Source organism: Rosa rugosa, chromosome 5, assembly GCF_958449725.1.
Source record: "Rosa rugosa chromosome 5, drRosRugo1.1, whole genome shotgun sequence".
Classification (NCBI taxonomy): Eukaryota; Viridiplantae; Streptophyta; class Magnoliopsida; order Rosales; family Rosaceae; genus Rosa; species Rosa rugosa.
Genome location: NC_084824.1, coordinates 30,370,507 through 30,390,184, shown reverse-complemented (window position 1 = coordinate 30,390,184; position 19,678 = coordinate 30,370,507). Strand labels below are relative to the sequence as shown.

The window sequence follows — 19,678 nt, the reverse complement described above, 5'->3', positions numbered from 1 at the left end:
AACCGATAACTAATAGAAGTCATCGCCTAATTGATTTTTAGCGAGAAATTTCAAGGTGTCACATAAACATTAAGCGACAACCCGTTGATGTCGTCGCCTAATTGGCTTTTTGAGAGAAAATTAGAGTTGTCACATAAACATTAACCGAAAACTCGTAGAAGTCATCGCCTAATTGGTTTTCAGCGAGGAAGTTCAAGTTGTTACATAATCATCAAGTGACAACTTGTAGAAGTCGTTGCCTAATTGGTCTTTTGTGAGAAAATTAAAGTTGTTACATAAACATTAACTGACAACTAGTAGAAGTCGTCGCCTAATTAGTTTTCAGTGACGAAATTCAAATTGTCATATTAACATTAAGCGACAACCTATTCAAGTTGTCGCCAAATTGATTTTCAGTGAGGAAGTTAAGGGTGTCACATAAACATTAATCGACAACTCACAGAAGTGGTCACTAAATCAATATTCAGCGACAAAAATCTAATTGTCACATAAACATTAAGTGACAACCCTTAGAACATTAAGCGACAACCTATTCAAGTTGTTGCCAAATTGATTTTCAGTGAGGAAGTTAAGGGTGTCACATAAACATTAATCGACAACTCACAGAAGTGGTCACTAAATCAATATTCAGCGACAAAAATCTAGTTGTCACATAAACATTAAGTGACAACCCTTAGAACATTAAGCGACAACCTATTCAAGTTGTCGCCAAATTGATTTTCAGTAAGGAAGTTAAGGGTGTCACATAAACATTAATCGACAACTCACAGAAGTGGTCACTAAATCAATATTCAGCGACAAAAATCTAGTTGTCACATAAACATTAAGTGACAACCCTTAGAAGTCGTCGCCAAATTAATCTTTTGCGAAGAAGTTAAAGTTGTCACAAGAACAGTAACCGACAATTGGTAGAAATTGTCACCTAATTGACATTTTGCGAGGAATTGAGTGTCGCATAATGTCATATGAGCGACAACTATCAATTTCTCGCAAATACCTACTTTATGCGACAAATTGGTTGTCGCTGATGGAATCATGTGCGACAACTGAAATTTCCTCGTATTTGCTAAGATTTTGCGACGAATTTTGAGTTGTCACAATGAAATTCCTCGCTTTTGCTATTTTCTCTTGTAGTGAATATTTTGTGAAGATTAGTTAGAATCAAAAGATTTTGATGGATATGCTAATTCAATCAAATCTAGGACCTACTACACACAAAGCAAAGCAAAGCCACAAGATCACGAAAAAAATGAGGATCTTTTGTTAAACAAGAACTAGTCGAACATTTCGTATACAAAAAGTGCCCATTTCTGAAATTCTACACGCTAATAATGTGCCCATTTTTGTAATTATACTTGATTTGAAATTGAGTTACCGTCATACATAGTCATCGCACTAGCAAGGTGACAGACATGTCAGCATAGTCCTTTTGTCTTGTGAGTTGTGTGGGTGGTGGGTGGGTCCTTCTCAACGCGGCTGACCACCTTGGACTAATTTGCCCATACACTGAATCTTACCCAGCTTTGGATTAAGCTAAAGGATCCATCACAATCTCTAAAATGATTAATATATATTCATAATGACCCCCTCTTTTATTAATAAATAAATCTTACTAATTACTTCTTGTTGTTATCCAATTATCGACTGAGACGTAGGGTGCCCTAAGCTACTCCACTACCTGTCGAGGTGGAAGGTGGCCAGGGGAGAAGGCTCTTTACTATTTTTGTCAACTTTATAGCATTCTCTTATTTTCTTGTTTTTTTTTTTTTTTGGATAAATGTGGGTTTGGGATTTCATCAATGTCTTGTGGATTCCTTGAAGACAAAAGACACAAGACTCTTGGTTGCTGAAAGAGGAGATGAAGGTACGTGCAAAATGGGATTGGTGAGGTGCACATGTTCCGGCTTTTGTTTGTATTATTTATTTGCTAACCGTTTTATCATATTTCATTGATATGACAATTTCAGGTGACGGTTAAGGGGATGATTTAGAGTACCGACAAACACTTGTACCAACATAAATGCATGGATGGTTGGATTACATCAAATACATTTTCTTATTATTAAAAAAAAATGTTGATTATAAATATTAAAGGGGAGATTATCTTATCAGTGTTGGGTCACTTACACCGTCAGTGCATAGAAGAATTTCTAGACGGCTAGGCAACTTGATCAATATAACTAAAATAGTAACTCGCGCGTGCTCGTACTCTATTTTTGGCTGACCGAAGTTGGCCTGATACCAATTTAGATGAAATTGAAAACTATTGGTGCTAATTGTGATTGTGATGAAAAATGAAATTCATGATAATAACATGAATGCAAAACAACCAATGATGCATGTCTTATGTTTAAAAACTAGTTGCATCCATAACTTAGGAAGATAATACAATTGACAAGTAGATAAATTTTCATTCATAAAGTCATAAAGTCTGAGGTTGGTCAATATTCAATGAATCTGCTCTATGAGGTGTGCTCCTTCATCTCCATCTTGTGTCCCTATATGCTTAGTCAAAGACTGACGACTGATGTCTTGAACCGATTTCTGGACTTGACGTACTATCACCTTCTAGTATATTAGTACTAGTAGTTCTCCCTGACTAGAACCATAATTTGGACACAAGTATTCGTACGGTACGATCCTATTCCTACCACATAATATTTCATCGAATTTAAACTCATCTGAATTAATTGAATCTTCCTAAAATATCCGAGAGGTACATGTTTACACTTGCCATTTGAGTCCATTACTTAACCATTGCTTCTCAAAAAAAAAAAAAAAAAAGAGATTACTTAACCATTGAATTTTCACTTAAGATCTAATAACAACTTTTAAGTTTCTAATGAGAAACAACTTAGAAGTAAATGATTAAAGCAAAAATTTAGACCGTAAAAAAAGCCCCCACGTACTAAACTCAAGCATATCTATAATAAGTACACCAAATTCTGCAACCGTTGTCTGGTGAGAACTAATTTTGATTTCCTAAAAGCTATATGATCATACGAAGTTTAATTCTTAATGTCCACTAAATTTTGAAACTTAACTTAACGAATCAAAGATTTGAGAAGACTACCTATTGACTCATTAAATTTTCTGCAAGTGTGTGCTTAAATTTATGAACGAAAAATTTCCTTTTGGAAAGAACCGAGAAGCAACACGTGCGCCAACTCAGTAAACTATCTTCTAAGATTCGCAAGGTGGTGTTATAAAGGCTACCGTCACCTGCAGGTGATGCAAACTATATATCTTTCTTAGAATTTCCCCCATTAAGCAAAGCCTCGCCCTTTCCAAAACGGACCTCACTTTATTTCCGTCTTTTAACGCCACAAAACCCAGAAGAAGCTTCAGCTTTTCTGCTGCTGCTGCCACTACTCGTACTCATGTACCCTTCATCCTCATCATCCTCGTCCCAAAAGCCCATGGGCCCAAGCCCAACCGGCATCACCCGCTACGGCTCAGCTCCGGGCTCCCTCCTCACCTCCGCCGTCGACTCCGTCATTGGAGCAGTCGCCGAGCGTGAATTCTCCGCCCTCCGACCTGCTTCCTTCGTCGGCCGATACTTCTCCGGCGGCGGCGGCGCAGACGGCGACTCCTCCTCCCTCACCTCCGAGTCAACCTTCAAAGTCAACCCATCCAACGCTAACAAGGAGGCCACGAAGCCGCTGCCCAGATCGTACGGTTTGGGCGAGATGGCGGCCGCGATTGGATCTTCTTCTTCTACCTCGTGTTCTTCCTCGGCTTTGGTTCGCCAGAGAAGCTCTCCAGCTGGCTTCCCGAGCCATCTCACTGACAACAATGGTACGTCTTTTTCCCACTTTGGTTTTTTTTGTTTGTTCTATTACTGTTATGTCCTTGGTGACTTGAGTTGTGTTGCCAGTTGTGGGTAGGGGCACTTTTGGGATTTTAACTGTCGGTTTTCTTGCTCATGGTCACTGGATAGGGAGGAATAACTTTGACCGTAAACTTGAGCGGACGGTAATGTCCACTGTAGTTCGTTGTTATTACGAAAATAGCATTTCCTTATGAATTTTCATGATTAGCAAGCAAGAAAGAGAGGTGAGTTCTCATGAACCAGGTCCAACTCATGAATCACGTGTAAGCATGGGTTGGGTAGGTGTCATTTTTATTACTATATGTTCATATATATGTATATATTTTACATATAGTGGCAGAATATTTATTCCATAAGGGCTTAGGATATGTCACGTTGTTTATTCAAAAAAAGAAGAAGAAAATGTCACGTTGCCGTTACGTTTGAAATATATGTAATGAAGACAAGGTATTGTGAAGCAAGACCTCTTCTTCTTGTTTGGTCGCATTTGATATTCTCTTAAATGTGAGTGTTATACAATGTACTTGGAATTTTTTTTTTTTTTTTTTGAAAGGGTACTTGGAAATTTATGATTTTTCTATAATTTATTTTTGTTTTGACCAATTTTAATTTCGTTTAATGTCTGGCCATTTATGTACTTTTACATATTCAAGCACAAGAAAGATAAAAAAATTCAAGCAAAAAAGAAAGAAGAAGAATCTATGCAAAGTTTTTTTTTTCTTTCTAGCCTAGTATCATCTGGTCCAGTGGCATTAGTCTCCCTTTTGTAAGTGAGAGATTGTGAGTTCGACTCACGGAAGACAAATTGTTGTAATTGGAGTTTGTTGATGTAATAAAAAATTTTTTTTGTTTCTTTCTAGACAATCAAAATTAAGTCTATTTAAGCATTCTGAAGTGGATATGCTGTTTAATGTGTATGATATTTTAGGATCTAACATGTTATGGATATTACTATCAACGGATTTGGCATAGTTATAACTTGTGGGCATTGTTGATAATGAAAGTGGGTTTAAGGATCGTCATTCATTTTTGACCATGTCAATAGCAGGATTTTCAGTTACACGGGGAAGTGGAAGCTATAGCTCACAAGGTGGGCCTAATGGTGGCCATGGAGGAACAAGGTTGAAGTCCCAGTTGAGCTTCACTAGGCAAGATTCTCTTTCTCAAATCTCTGAAGTTAGTGAAAATGCTGTCGAAGGTGTTAGCTCTACCAGTGGCCAACATAGTGCCATGCATTCTTATCCTGCTAGTAGCTTTGGGATGGACTCCTGGGATAATACCAATTCTATTGTCTTTTCTGCTCCAACAAGTAAACGAGCTAAAAATATGGATGGTGACATATTTAACTGCCTCAATACCTTAGAATCTCAGGTAATTTGCATTTAAGTATTTGTTTTAGGTCCTTTCTATCTGCATCAATTAGACTAGTGAAAAACTTGCATCTAAGTATTTGTTTTAGGTCCTCTCTATCTGCATCAATTAGACTAGTGAAAAACTTGCATCTAAGTATCTGTTTTAGGTCCTCTCTATCTGCATCAATTAGACTAGTGAAAAACTTGCATCTAAGTATCTGCATCAATTAGACTAGTGAAAAACTTGCATCACATATTAAATTAAGTACTCATCTCCTTTTTCCATTTTATATACAGATATAAGCAACGGTGCTACTGTTGTTGTTGTTTTTTTTTTTTTTTTTGATTGAAAGAGGTAAGCCCATTCATTAGATTCAGCAAGCAGTACAAAAATGAAATACCCCTTTGGGGTCGACAGAAAGAATCGTTCCTTAGAGCATCCTAACCTCCTATCCTAAAATTGCCTTAATTGAAACCATTTTATGTCTGCTTCGACGGTGCTACTGTTTATCCAACTTGTTATAAAAATAATAAATAGTAGAGAAACATGATAATGTTTTCATTACATGTCAATCATGCACTTTTCAAATCCTATGCGATTCTTTCAGACAAGTTGAATGGATAGGAGATATACTTCCTCACGTTAAGGGATAACATCATATAATTGAACCCTCAAATGTGGCTGTAATGTTCAAACTTTGTTTTCTTAAACTCTTAATTGCTCTTCACTTTCAAATAATGAGACGTTGGCTCTGATCATCCCTAATGTTGTTTATTGGCATTCTATTGTGGAATCATTTACGTTATTTTGAAGTCCATAAAGAAATATAGTGCTCGCAGTTGCTTAAATAGGTAGTTAGGTGGGAGGTGGCCAGATTGATGGTAAACATCTCTTTTAAAATAAAATCACTACTTGTATGGAGTTTTCTTTAAGATGTCAACTGGAAAATCAACTGTCAACATATGATAATGAGACCCTCTTGTAGTTTATTATCGAATTCTGTTGATAAGTTGGTCACCTTGATAAGTTACATTAATATAATCCCTCTGGTTCATGGGGAGTCACAATTCCTTTGTTAAACCCTTTGATTCATTGTTTATTTCAGTTTAGCCTGCCCCAGACAACTTTAGAAATGGCAACAGTGGAGAAGCTACTACACATCCCTGAAGATTCAGTTCCTTGCAAAATCCGTGCTAAGCGTGGCTGTGCAACTCATCCCAGAAGCATTGCTGAGAGGGTTAGTAACATTAAAGAGATCATATGATTATTCAGGACATGCAAAACACAAAATAAAGAATACGTCCATTTATTTGTATGTATCTTTAGTAATATTCTGTGAGCAGGATCGTTTTTAGAAATGGAAGGATAGCATCAGTACTTCAGTAGTCATGAGCATGCTGTAGTGCAATTTTTCTTACATTTGAATCTACACATTGATTTCCTGTTGAGGTAGGCTGTTTGGGTTATCATGTCTTCTTCCAGTATCACAATTACTATGTTGATAATCCCGAAAGATAAGTGGGTATGGGAAGTCGTCTGCTTTAGAAGATGGTGAGACCTTGGTTAGGCATTAAACAAATTATAGAATCCAAGTCTCTGTCATTGAACAGAACTCAAAAGCTATTTGCAACTTTAATTTATAGCATTCATAGTTTACGCTTTTTCTAAAAAATCATTTCTTGATCCATTTTGCAAAGTTTTACTGAATCTATCTCTTTGTTGTTTGGGTCGTTGGGCATTAATCAATATGAAGCTATTTTGTTGTCAGTTATTTTTTTTTAATTGTAATTTTTGTGTTTAAAGTTCATAGTGGGTGAGAGGAATTGCTACCTGAACCAATGTTTTTAGATAAGAAAAGATAATCTATTTGCTCATAATATTTGAACTAATGTTGAACCAATGAAGGATATTGACGAAATCCTGAAACAAGTCTGAACTTGGAAGTACTCATTGGAGATTGGACTCGATTGATGCTTGATCTTGGAAGTTCCACTTACAATTATGCTACCTATGTATTGCAGAATCGGATTGTAGGACTTTCACACCCATTCTTTGGACGAGATTGTTAGAATTAGAAAAATATGGACTCTGAAATACCCATTTTAGTGATTGGAAACGCTGGAAAGTTGTAAGTGGAAATGTCATCAGGACACCACCATCGGGAAGCTTAAATATAGAGGCATACTTGTCAGTCTTCTTTATTATGAAGTTGAAACTAGGGAATGGGAAGGGGAATTGGCATGGGAGATTGAGGAATGCAAAACCTCTATTTTGTCTGTTTTGGAGACTCAATGGTTAACTGTATGCAGGTGAAATATGGTATGTTTGTTCGATGCTTTCCATCAGAAATAGGTTGAAAACTAGTCAGAGGGTTAAGTTGGTATCTTTTTCTACTCTCAAGGTATGCGAGTTTTTTTGAGTTTGAGGTACTGTTTTGGTTTTGTGCTAAGCCAGAAGTAGGACGCTTCTTCAACTTACAACAGCAAGAGAGAGGCTTTGAAGCTGTCAATAAATGGTATTGGATAGAAAAATATAAGTTTTTATCTAAAAGTACTGAGGGGAATATGCGAAGCATCACTGCCAGCAGAAGTTATAAAGGATTGATGATTTGTTTAACCAAGTCTTGTGTTCTAAAACTGACCTTACTAGTGGTACTTGAAAAGAGTCCAATTGCATGAGACACAACTTTCTTTTTTCTTTCATCTGGTCATTATTAGTGTATTAACTCTGTATAATTTTAACTCTCTACATTAATGGAATGACACCCCTTTATCAAAACAATAAAAGTGAAAATGGAAATAAAAACTTATGCCCAAAGTACGTTTCTCTTAATAGTTTGAATTAGGAAACTGATGATAAGTTAATGAAGTGCATAGAAAGTGCCACTACCTACAGAAAGTACTAATGTGTAGTACTAAAAATTCAGGTTTTGAATGGGTGATCCAGCTGGCACTGATATTAGAGGCCATATTTATCCAGCTATACTATTTGGGTAATGTATGAAAGCTTAGATGTAATGCTGCAAACAGAATATGGCCTTTTACAAGAGTGATTTGGTATACTGGAAAACCTGTCTTTGAAGGAACCATCTTAGAACAACAAATGTATCAGAGAAATTATAGTTTACAAACCGACCAGCTGTAGATGAGACATTGGCTCTTATTGTTGGAGAATATAGTCCCACATGTTAAGCCGTTCATAATAATATAAAGAATCTGGGTCTCTCCACCTATTCTCCTTGGTTTTTGGATGAGAGATTCCGGCAATGCTATCTTTCCGCCTCTAAGAAATGAGAGCACTCAATATTGCTGAACTTTATAGAGTTCGGATGGGTTCAACATTCCAGTCTTTGGTGTTAGCATTCTTAAGATTAAACAGAAAAGGAGGCAAAGTCTTAGTGTTGGTGGAACAAGGGATCAATTAGATGGTTTTATATTCTGTATTAGAGAGAAACCTAGGAGTCATACCCATACCTCTTTGTGCAACTCCTTTGTATCATTTACACAATTATTACTTGGGAAGCTGTCAATATTTTTGTCCAAATAATACTTGGAATGCACTTATCAGTGTTAACTAAAGTCTTGCATGTCGAGTTGGTCATGTGACCTATATTCGTAGAGGTGGGATTTCATTTTAATATGTTGTGTGGGTTTATTTAGTCTCTACAGCTGACTTGTATCTTTTGCTTGTATCACAGGAGAGAAGAACTAGAATAAGTGGGAAGTTAAAGAAACTGCAAGACCTTGTCCCTAACATGGATAAGGTAATAACGATGAATCTCTTAGATCTGGATGCTGAATGTTAATTACAGGAACATATATATTGTTTTGATATATATATGGTTTCCTGCATTTTCATGTTACAAGCATTTTCGTATTTTCATGTGCTTTTTGTTGCAAGTATATAAGATGCATTGGAATTCCTGGTCCAGACAGTCTTCTTTGGTATTTTATAACAGTCTATACCAAATTTGAATGAAACAACTTTTGCTAATAGTTATTCAGGTCTTGAAAGTTCATGATACAAATTTAGCTTTTCGTTGTTGTTCAGATGAAAATCCCACTTGGCCCATTGTATGTCTTCATGCGTTGTGGATGAGTATTGCCAATTTGCCATGCTTGATTTCGAGATTTTTTTTTTGGTCGAAAGTGTTAGGTGGTATTAACTTCACAGATCACCACTCACTACTCTTGCGTGTACACTACTGATCGCAACAAGTTCTCTGTTATCCATTTCATATTCGAAAGCTAGAAATCTAGTTGTGATTTTGTTGATCTGCAGATTCTTGTCTCATATTTAGAGTTTGTATAAAATGGTCGAATAATTATGTAAAGATACATTTCTAACTTGAAATACAAACATTGCTTTGTATAGACACTCCCAATGGGGTTGCTTTCTGTGCAATATTTGGTTTTGCAATTGATGCACGTGTAACAGTATTATATTGCACCTATTGTGGCACTACATTTTGGAGCCAATGCTACTATGCTAGTACATTTCAGCTTTAGTGTCCATATGGAGATAACTGTGCTGAACATGTAACTAACCTTTGATGATTCCTGAAGATGAACCATATCTTATAATCTCTTCAATTATTATGGCAGCAAACAAGCTATGCAGACATGTTGGATTTGGCTGTGCAACATATCAAGGGTCTACAAAATCAAGTCCAGGTTTGTAAATCACCACTCTATAATGACAAACAGAGATAACATAGTATAAATTGCATATCAAAGAAATGGGGAAAATCATAGATTGACATAACCAGAAACTATGAATGTCTGAAATGTCTCACTTAATGTCTGAAATGCTCAACGTTTCACAATGTGGAGAAGCATTACCATATGTCTTATACTTGGGGAAGATATATATTGTCTAGAAACTTCATTAAGAACTCAAGTATTTCATGTGTACTCACTTGGAAGCGCTTCTTCTGGAAGCATTTGTCAAGTGATTCTTGAGTAAGAACTAAAAGTTCATCTGTAACTGAAAAGGTGCTTCTGTAAATTCATTAGGAATTCGTTTATTGTTTTTACTATAAAGTATGAGTGCATGTACTCATGGGAGTGTTTATGTGGGTTTAAAGCTTGAAATCATCAAGAAAGATATTCTTGATATCTGTTTTCGAAATGATTTTTAGAACAAAAATTATGATTTAGAATATGTTTCCGCTTATCAGTTCAGAGACTATGAATTTATGATTATTAGGAAGATACTGATAACTCTTCAAAACTATAATGTATTTAAGAACAGGCCAGATGAGTGTAACTTGCTATATCAGATGAAGTTACATTGACTTTGCCAAAAAATAAAATAAAATGATAAAAATGAGCATACAGAGATGGAATGATCATTTTCTGGTTTATGAGCTTTGTACTTGCGCCCCTTTATGCCTACCTCAAGTAACTTTTATAACATTTTGTTTTTGTTTTCCCGCATCTGGCAGAATCTTCACAAAGATCTTGAAGGTTGCACTTGCGGCTGCAAACCCACATAACATTACCTGATGATAATGAAGAAAATAAGGGAACTACAGAGGCCCAAAATTAAAAGGGGTCGAGAAGGTAGGAGGGACCGAAGTTAGACTAGTTTTGTTGCATTACCAGGTTAGACTCTATATTTCTTCTGTAGAAAAGTAGATTCAAACACTTTTAGGACGGCAATTGTCCTTGCATATTTTGTAGTGATTTAAATCATCTTTGTATTCTTGGATAAAGTTGTACATATAATGAAGCAACTACTGTTTCTGTGGAGGAAGTCAACTTTGTTAATTTGTTTCACCAAACGAATACCGTGTATTCTGTTCATCTCACCAACCATTGGTAGCATTGTATGCAGCTTCATATTCTGTAATGCTTCATTTTGTCTTTCTGTAATGTTCGATCATTGGTAGCATTGTGTGCAGTTTCATATTCTCTAATGCTTCATTGTCTTTCTATAATGTTTGATCCAAATCAATGTTTTAAAATGCTGAGGGCGTTGAGGCGTAACTCAATGCGTTTTCGAGAGAGCCTCGGTAAAACATAAGCATTGAGGCGTAAGGTGTAAGTCTTGCAGTATAAATACACACACATCTGTGTGTATAATAAAACATACTTGGGGAGGTTTTGAGTCGAGAATTTGAAAAGAAGATAGTAATGAAAGACTTGCTGCGTCTTTGGTTTTGAACAAACGATGCCGTTCTGCTCTTTTTGATAGAAAAATAATATAAAAAAAACCCTGCTGCGTAAGTGAGTCCTAACCCTGTGTTTTACGCCTTCTACACACGGTTTTGAAGCCTCATCGCCCAACCACCAAATTAGTAAAGAACAGAGGAAGAGATTGGAATAATCTGTGTGATTTAGATAATTGCTTTACTGTACAATGCCTAGATTTATACAAGGACTATATTCTATCTAAGGTAAGAACTAACTGTTTGATTTACAGAATATATTGAATTGAAAGCAGATACAAGAAACTGATACTCTTTGATTTAGGATCTGCCATTTGATTCACAGAGTGATTGAAGCACTAAGATTATGCAATGAACCTGGACTAACATCATTCCCCCGCAAGCTGAGAGGACGAGCACGAATCGGAAGCTTGGACGTAAGAAATTGGAAACGCTGAGTTGATAAGCCCTTGGTGAAAATGTCTGCTGTTTGGTCATCAGTAGAGACATAGGAAACGGCCAGCTCTTTTCTAACAACCTTATCCCTCACATAATGGTAATCAACTTCGATATGCTTGGTTCTGGAATGAAAAACTGGATTGGAGGCCAAAGTTATGGAGCTGACATTATCACACCAGATCCGGGGACATGAGAGAAACACATTAAGATCACGAAATAGAGATCGAAGCCAAGACAACTCAGCAGCTGTGTAAGCAAGCTGTCGGTACTCAGCTTCAGCACTGGACCTGGATACTGTTTTATGTTTCTTGGAGCTCCAAGAGATCAAGTTTGGACCAAGATAAACACAGAACCCACCAGTGGAATGACGATCATCCGGATCACCCGCATAATCGGCATCCGAATAGGCAACTAACTTGAGAGAACCTGGTTGATAAACTAATCCATGATTAATGGTACACTTCAAATATCGTAGGATTCTTTTGACTGCCACCCAATGGACATTAGTTGGTGAGTGCATGAACTGACACACTTGATTAACAGCATAACAAATATCAGGACGAGTGAGAGTAAGGTACTGTAAAGCCCCAACAATACTTCTATATTCTGACGGATCCTCTAATTTGACTCCATCATAGACACTAAGCTTTTTGCCAGATAAAACAGGCGTAGGATAAGGTCTAGAATCGTGAAGCTTGGTCCTTTTCAACAAATCCACAATATATTTATGTTGTGTCAGATGCAAATGGTCACCATTATAAACAGCCTCAATACCAAGAAAGTAATGAACAGAGCCCAAATCTTTCATAGAGAATAAGGAGTTGAGTTGATGAATGAGGTGTGATATGTGAGAAGAGTTGTTACTCGTGATCAGTATGTCATCCACATAAATGAGAAAAATGATATATATGCCTCTATTATTGAATGTGAACATAGAGTAGTCAGCCCGTGATTCCAGGAAGCCAAGTTCTTCTAAGTAATCCGAAAAGCACCGAAACCAACCCCGAGGGGCCTGTTTTAAACCATATAAAGAACGGCGGAGCTTGCAGACATGTTGTGGGAATTTGGGATCGACAAAGCCAACAGGTTGCTTCATATAGACATCCTCATTGAGATAGCCATGGAGAAACGCATTTTGGACATGTAAGTGTCTAATTGGCCAACGATGACTGACTGCAAGAGCAAGAACGAGGCGAATTGTGGAGTGCTTAACAACTGGACTGAACGTTTCAGTATAATCAAGGCCCTCTTGCTGATGAAAACCATTGGCTACCAGCCTTGCCTTATATCGCTCAATACTCCCATCTGAGCGTTTCTTGATTCGGAATACCCATTTATTAGGAAGAATATTCATTGAGGAGGATGGTGGAACTAAGGACCAAGTACCTGCCTGTTGCAATGCTTTGAACTCGTGACCCATTGCTTCATGCCATTCTTGATACTTTGCAGCTTGTGTATAACAAGTAGGCTCAAGAGGAAGAGCTAGGAGAGTAGAGTGCATAGCATATCTGGGATTGGGCTTGCTAATACCATGTTTGCTGCGAGTGATGATGCCGCCATGATTATTCACCTGTGACACCAAAGGAGAGGATAACAATGGTGGAATCAGATTGTCAGTGGGGAGAGAGGTGGACGAATGGGGATCGGTGTGGGACGAGGGTGAAGTAATTGGTGATGCAGGTGGTTGTGCAGAGGAGGGCGAAATCGGAGTGGAAGGACTCTGATTTGGGAGAGAAGGGGAAGTTGGAGATTGGGATTGTGATGAATCACCAAAAGTGAGAATTTGGCGGTGTGGGTTCCGAGTATAGACTTGTAGAGACGGTGTGGGTGGTTGACGTTCATGGTCTGGAGGAGGAGCAATGTTTGCGGTAGAAGGAGAAGGAGAGGGAGATTGACTTGGAGGAGCAGAGAGACGTGGAGAAGGAGAAGGACTTGGAGAAAGAGATGGACTTGTGCCTGAGACTGGGCCAAAAATTATAATGGACTGATCTGTTGAGGGATCAATGGAGGAGACTAAAGTGAGAGCATTTTCGGTAAATGGAAAATTGGACTCATCAAATAACACATGACGAGACAAATAAACACGACCTGAAGATGGATCAAAACAACGATATCCTTGATGATTGAGTGAATAACCCAAGAACACACAACGTTTGGACCGTAATTGTAATTTAGAAGATTTATAGGGACGAAGATAAGGAAAACAAGCACAGCCAAAGACTTTTAAAGAGTGATATTGAGGCAAACGATGAAAAAGTTTTTCATAGGGAGAGGCATAGTTAAGAACTCGGGATGGAAGACGATTGATGAGATACACTGCCGTATTGAACGAGTCAACCCAATACGTGGATGGCATATGTGCATGGGCTAAAAGAGTGAGTCCAGTATCAACAATATGGTGATGCTTTCGTTCGGCCAAACCGTTTTGTTCAGGGTGTTTTGGACAAGAAAATCTTTGGAAGATTCCATGAGTGGATAAATAGGATTGAAAAACATGACTCTTGTACTCACCGCGCGCCTTCATCACACTGAAGCATTTTTATAGGACGATTAAATAATTTTTTCACGTGAGTACGAAAAGTGATAAATAATTGAAAGACTTCACTCTTTTGTTTCATGGGATATATCCAAGAGTATCGGGAATAGTCATCGACAAAGAGTAAATAATATTTAAAACCTTGATGAGATAAGAGAGAGGAGCACCAAACATCCGAATGTATTAATTCTAATGGGAAATTTGAAACAGAATCTGATAATTGATAGGGAAGTTTTGTACTTTTCCCTAATGGACATGATTGACAAAAAGACAAGGTGCTTGATCCCACTACTGGAACAGCTTTATTAGACAATATTTTAGATACTATAGCAGAAGAAACATGACTGTTAACGTTGTTGACCGAGAGGTCTAATTAACATAAAGAATGAGAGAGAGAGAGAGAGAGAACGACACAAGCGAAGTATAGTGGTTCGTTTTCCGCCTTAGCGGGAAAGTACGTCCACTTGAATGTTGTAGTATGTGTGTTTGGGATTACAAAGTGTGTAATGGAGTGTGTTGAGTTGTGGGAGGAGGCATTCCTTTTATAGGTGAAGGAATGCTTCTCCTTTACATGGTTTTCGATGTGGGACAAGCAACCACCATTTCTAGTCTTGAAGCCATGTTGTGAAGGCAACTTTGCAAGGCCGGAAAGGTGGCTTCCCGACGACGTATTTGCCACTTCCGGATACCGTAGCGTAGCTTGAACATAGGGCTACAAGATGCAAGTAGCGGTTGGATCCCACGAGGGTGTTGTTTATGCTTGGTGAGGTAGCAAACTAGCCTTGCCAGTAGAGGTATCTACAATGACCAAGGCGAGAATGCCAAGTTTCAGCTGAGACACGAGAGCCAACATAAGCCAATGAACTAGAGACTTTGGATGTTTTTGAAGGAAACCGTAATGGATAAAGGCCATTTTCACTCTTCCCGTTGTAGAGCATCTTCCCCGTCTTCAGATCCTTAACACATAAGTAATTAGGATAGAAGATAAAATAACAATGATTATCAATAGTGAATTTGTAGACTGATAGAAGATTAGTAGATGCAGAGGGACAATGAAGAATATCATTGAGATGAAAAGAGGAAGAGGAAGAATGAAGTTTAGACGAGCCAATGTGTTTAATAGACAATCCAGAATCAGAATTAATTCCACCAAGATTATCAAGACCTGTATAAGTTTGGGGAGAATCAATATTACCTAGGTTTGGTGTCACATGATAATTGGCCCCGGTGTCTGTCAACCATGTTTCGTCAGAAGGAGAGTGATGAGCAGTCATGGCATTGAGCCGAGAAGATGGGACACGACCCTCATAAGATAAATTGAGACGGTTGAAACAGTCAATAGTGGAGTGGCCAGGGGAGAGCAGATTTGGCATTGAATGCGACCAGTATTGAAAAAGGAGTTACCATTGCTTGTAGTGGTACCTGGGGCTGGACCCAAGATGGAAGACCGACGAGACCCAGAGGAGCCACGAGAATGAAAGAACGTACCATGGCCTCTAGAATGAGCAGAACCGGAACTTGCGATTCCATGAGAATGCGATCCGCCACGGTTGGAACCCCCACGTCCAGAGATGAATGAGTTTCGACCACGTCCCCTAGATTGAGTTGCATGAAGTGCATGGACTCCTTCAACAGCAGCAGGAAGAGCATATTCAGAGACGCAGCGCTCCGCACTAAGGAGAAAAGCTTCTAAGGCTTCATACATGATAGGAGAATCACGTGCCTGAGCGGAGCTGACTGTTGTTTCATATAGGGGGCCAACATTGGTCATGATAATGTTGACAAGATCCGTATCAGGGACAGGAGAACCGGCAAGGGCCAAGTTGTCTGCAATGGAATTGAGTTTGTCCAGGTAATCTGAAACAGACATAGTACCTCTAGTGGTGAGAAGGAGATCGGCTCGGAGTTGCAGGACGCGGTGCTGGGATTGAGAAGCAAATCGGGTAGCTAATGCAGTCCACGTAGCATGAGAAGAGGTGGAGCGTGCGACAGTTGAGAGGACTTTGGGAGTGAGAGAACCATTGATCTAACTCAGGACCATTTGATCTTGTAGAACCCAAGGCTCGAAGTCCAGATTAACTTGATCAGTGAGCCAACCTTCTTTATCTTTCAGGAAGCAAGGGGGACACGGATTGGTACCATAAAAAAAACCCCAAAGTTTTCTACTTTTCAGAATGGGGGTGATCTGAGCAAGCCATAGGGGATAGTTTGTTCGGTCAAGTTTGATGGTGAGGAAGTTTGAAACAGAAGGAGTATTCTCAGTGGAGGATGAGGAGGCCATGGGAGCGAGGATTGAGAGAAAAAAAATTATAGAAATCAGGTTCTTGATACCATAAAGAACAGAGAAAGAGATTAAAATATTATTATTCCAATCTCTTCCTCTGTTCTTTAATTAGATGTGTTTTGCTGGTTATTTGCTCTTCTAATGCCTTGAGGCACGCCTTTTAATTCATTGATGGTTAAGCTCAGTGATTGTTCTCATCAACAAACTCTTTTGAGAACATGAACTCATTATGATTGTTCAAAGACTCCAAAGTATTACTTATGGGCAAACAGTTCTATGTCTTTTACACATTTAACACGTATTTATAGACAAAATCCTTAGTCATACATTGATACAGTACAAGATGATTAATTACTTGGTTCCTTTCCAAAGAGGACTTCTTTTTGTTATAAAAAAAGAACCTGCTCGTTCCTACCAATTAGTAATATAACACAATCATACGAACTGGTAAATGTTTAGATTTTACTTCAAGAATTATCTTTGCAAAAATTCAGTCTGAGATTGTTTGATCATCTGTTTCTTATTTAGTTCAGAGATAAAACTGAAAATCAAATGGTTGAACTCTTATCTAATTTGGATAATTTTTTTATCAAGTAATCCTTGCACGAAGACATGAAATATAGACGGTGTTGATCATTAGCTTAAACATCAGAATGAGGAGGTCCTCTTTTTAATACAAAGAGGGCGTCAACTCTCGCAGAAAATTGATCAATTACTTATGCTTATTTTCTTTAGCTAGACTTGGGGTAAGCATAATGAGCGTCCGCCTATAGCCCATCACTCTACAAGCCCCAATCTAGTTAGAGTCTGATAAAAAAACATATTAGGCCCAATTTTTAAAGGGAGAGGATCCTCTCCTAATCTTCTATTTTGCCTAACCTACCTAAACTTTGAAGAAGGTTAAGACACGTGTTGGTATCGAATCAAATGGCCTACAACTAACTCATGCTTTGTTTTTTCCTTTCACTGCCCATCTTTCTTTTGTCTTTCTCTCTCCTTCGTAGTGATCATTCTCTGATTCCTCTTTATTGAAAACCATCAGTGATTGACCTAGAAAAAGCTCAATCCAAAATGCATATCCCAAAATTCAAGGGATGAACCGATGAAGAACAAGCCCAGATAAAGATGATATAATCAAGTAAAATTAATCAAACAAATGAAGGAGCTCAAATCTTGAACTGGAAATCGCCCAAAACCAATCGAAGAAGCAGCGCCGACGGATAGATGATCATGTATCAGCGTGAGCCATGGAGACTCTGTTACCATGCTATCAAACCTAGAAGAAACACAATTCACTCAGCACCCTAAACATACTCTTAAGTGGGTTTCGATGGGTTTGATGGGAGCCCTTGATTTTCTGAAATTTTCTTAGAGTTTTAGGGAAGAAGCAATGGTGATTGTGTTCATTTTGAGATTATATTTTAATGTTGTGGTAATTGATTTCATTGATATGGTATGTAATACTCAGATTCATACATAGACCCAGGTCCTCTACTTAAGAAGAGCGCACAAGGGCGGTGATAGAATGACGCAGTCGAAAGTAACCTAGGTTTACAAGCGATAAACCCTAAAAAAACATAGTTCTGGAGTCCACCAGAGAAATAGAGAAAATTTCTAGATTTTAATAAATTTGATATGATAAACTGATCATGATACAAAGCATGATGGTGCTTATATAGGCATCCAAAACCTAAAATCATAATCTAATAAGAAATCCTAAAGAATCCAAATTTAAAAGGAAACTAAGAACCCAAAATAAAAAGAATCCTAAAACAAATTTAAGACTAGCCTAAAGAAAAGATTAAATCACGAATCGGATAATGAAGACGATACATTTTGGCCTAAATCTGATAGGGCTCACTAAAGTGAGTCTTGAAGATCTCGTCGTTCCCATTCTGAAAAAGTATCATGTGTCTCAAACAGACATTTTGGCCAAAAGTTGATCAAATTTGATTCACAATCAAAACTTGACTTTTCGCATGAGAAACCCGAAAAGTCCAAAACCAAATTTTCTTGGATATTGCAGCAACTAGTAACCTCATTATGCGTGAATTACCTATTTTCCAATCACTCTTCTTAATTCCACGCCGCTTCTTTATTTTTCTAATTTTCCGGCTAAACCAGGCACATTCTCGTCCTACATCATTCTCCTCCACTATGAAAGAACTCGACCTCGAGTTCCTCTTGAATAAAGGACAAGAATAGGTAGACAAAAGACTCGAGACAAAATTAGACAATTGAACCTGTGGATTATTGGCCGGATCTTCTGCATATTCTGATGGCACAATCATGAACCCAACACCATAGATGAGTCTGTCATATGCATTTTGGCTTTCATAAACAAACTTAGTAGATTCTTCTCGGCTCTCAAGGTTGCATTCTTGAATGACATCTGGTTCTGAATGATTAATTTCAAGCTCCAAGACTTCTTCATTATTAATAACCATGTCCACATGAACAATTTCATCTTTAGTCTCTTCTTGGTCATGACGGATGATTTCTTGTGGAGCATCTTCCATTAGAAATTCTTCTGACTTTTCTTCAGATAAACTATTAATCTCAACAGGCAAATAAAACTCTTTGGACTTTAACTTCTTCTCAAAAACCTTAGGACGGTAATTCATGATCGAAAAATCTCTAGGCAAAAAATTTTCGTTAAGAAGACCTTTCATCTTTCTCCATGTTCGAACACGCTCTTTTCCTTGCCTCTGACGAGAACTCTGCAATTGATCCCACCAATAAGCAGCATCTTTTTTCAGCTTCCGAGAAACCATCTTAGCTTGCTTGTGTTTTGGAACCTCCATGATCTCAAAGAATCTATCCACTTCAACCTGCCAATCCAGAAAATCCTCCACGTTCATGTGACCAGAAAAGTAAGGAATATCAGCCTTGGTTATGAGATCCTCGAAATCATAATTAATATCACAATCACCACCATGTTGAGCTCTATCACGTTGTTCTTCCCCACCTCTGTTACAGTTGATGTTGTTGTTTCTTCCTTTCAACAACCCACGAAATTCTGCCATTTGAGCGTTCATGGCTGCCATTTGAGCGTTCACGGCA

General features: G+C 38.0%; 1 protein-coding gene across 2 annotated transcripts; it reads left to right on the top strand.

The window, feature by feature from the left end:
- Positions 1-3,242: 3,242 nt before the first annotated feature.
- Positions 3,243-11,105, top strand: LOC133708746 (transcription factor bHLH128). Of its 2 annotated transcripts, none has more exons than XM_062134259.1 (6): positions 3,243-3,798; positions 4,878-5,203; positions 6,291-6,422; positions 8,883-8,948; positions 9,790-9,858; positions 10,632-11,105. In XM_062134259.1, the coding sequence occupies exons 1-6, from the start codon at positions 3,381-3,383 to the stop codon at positions 10,680-10,682; spliced, it is 1,062 nt and encodes a 353-aa protein (XP_061990243.1). In that variant the 5' UTR covers positions 3,243-3,380; the 3' UTR covers positions 10,683-11,105. The 2 variants fall into 2 exon arrangements, with proteins under 2 accessions (XP_061990243.1, XP_061990244.1); XM_062134260.1 differs by having other exon boundaries at positions 3,244-3,798; positions 4,881-5,203.
- The last annotated feature ends 8,573 nt before the right edge of the window (positions 11,106-19,678 follow it).

Bases quoted from the DNA above. Each gene is read 5' to 3' on its own strand.
- LOC133708746 (XM_062134259.1), top strand. From the start codon at position 3,381: ATGTACCCTTCATCCTCATCATCCTCGTCCCAAAAGCCCATGGGCCCA. The intron at 3,799-4,877 runs GTACGTCTTTTT...CCATGTCAATAG, and splicing joins CCATCTCACTGACAACAATG to CAGGATTTTCAGTTACACGG. The intron at 5,204-6,290 runs GTAATTTGCATT...TGTTTATTTCAG, and splicing joins TCAATACCTTAGAATCTCAG to TTTAGCCTGCCCCAGACAAC.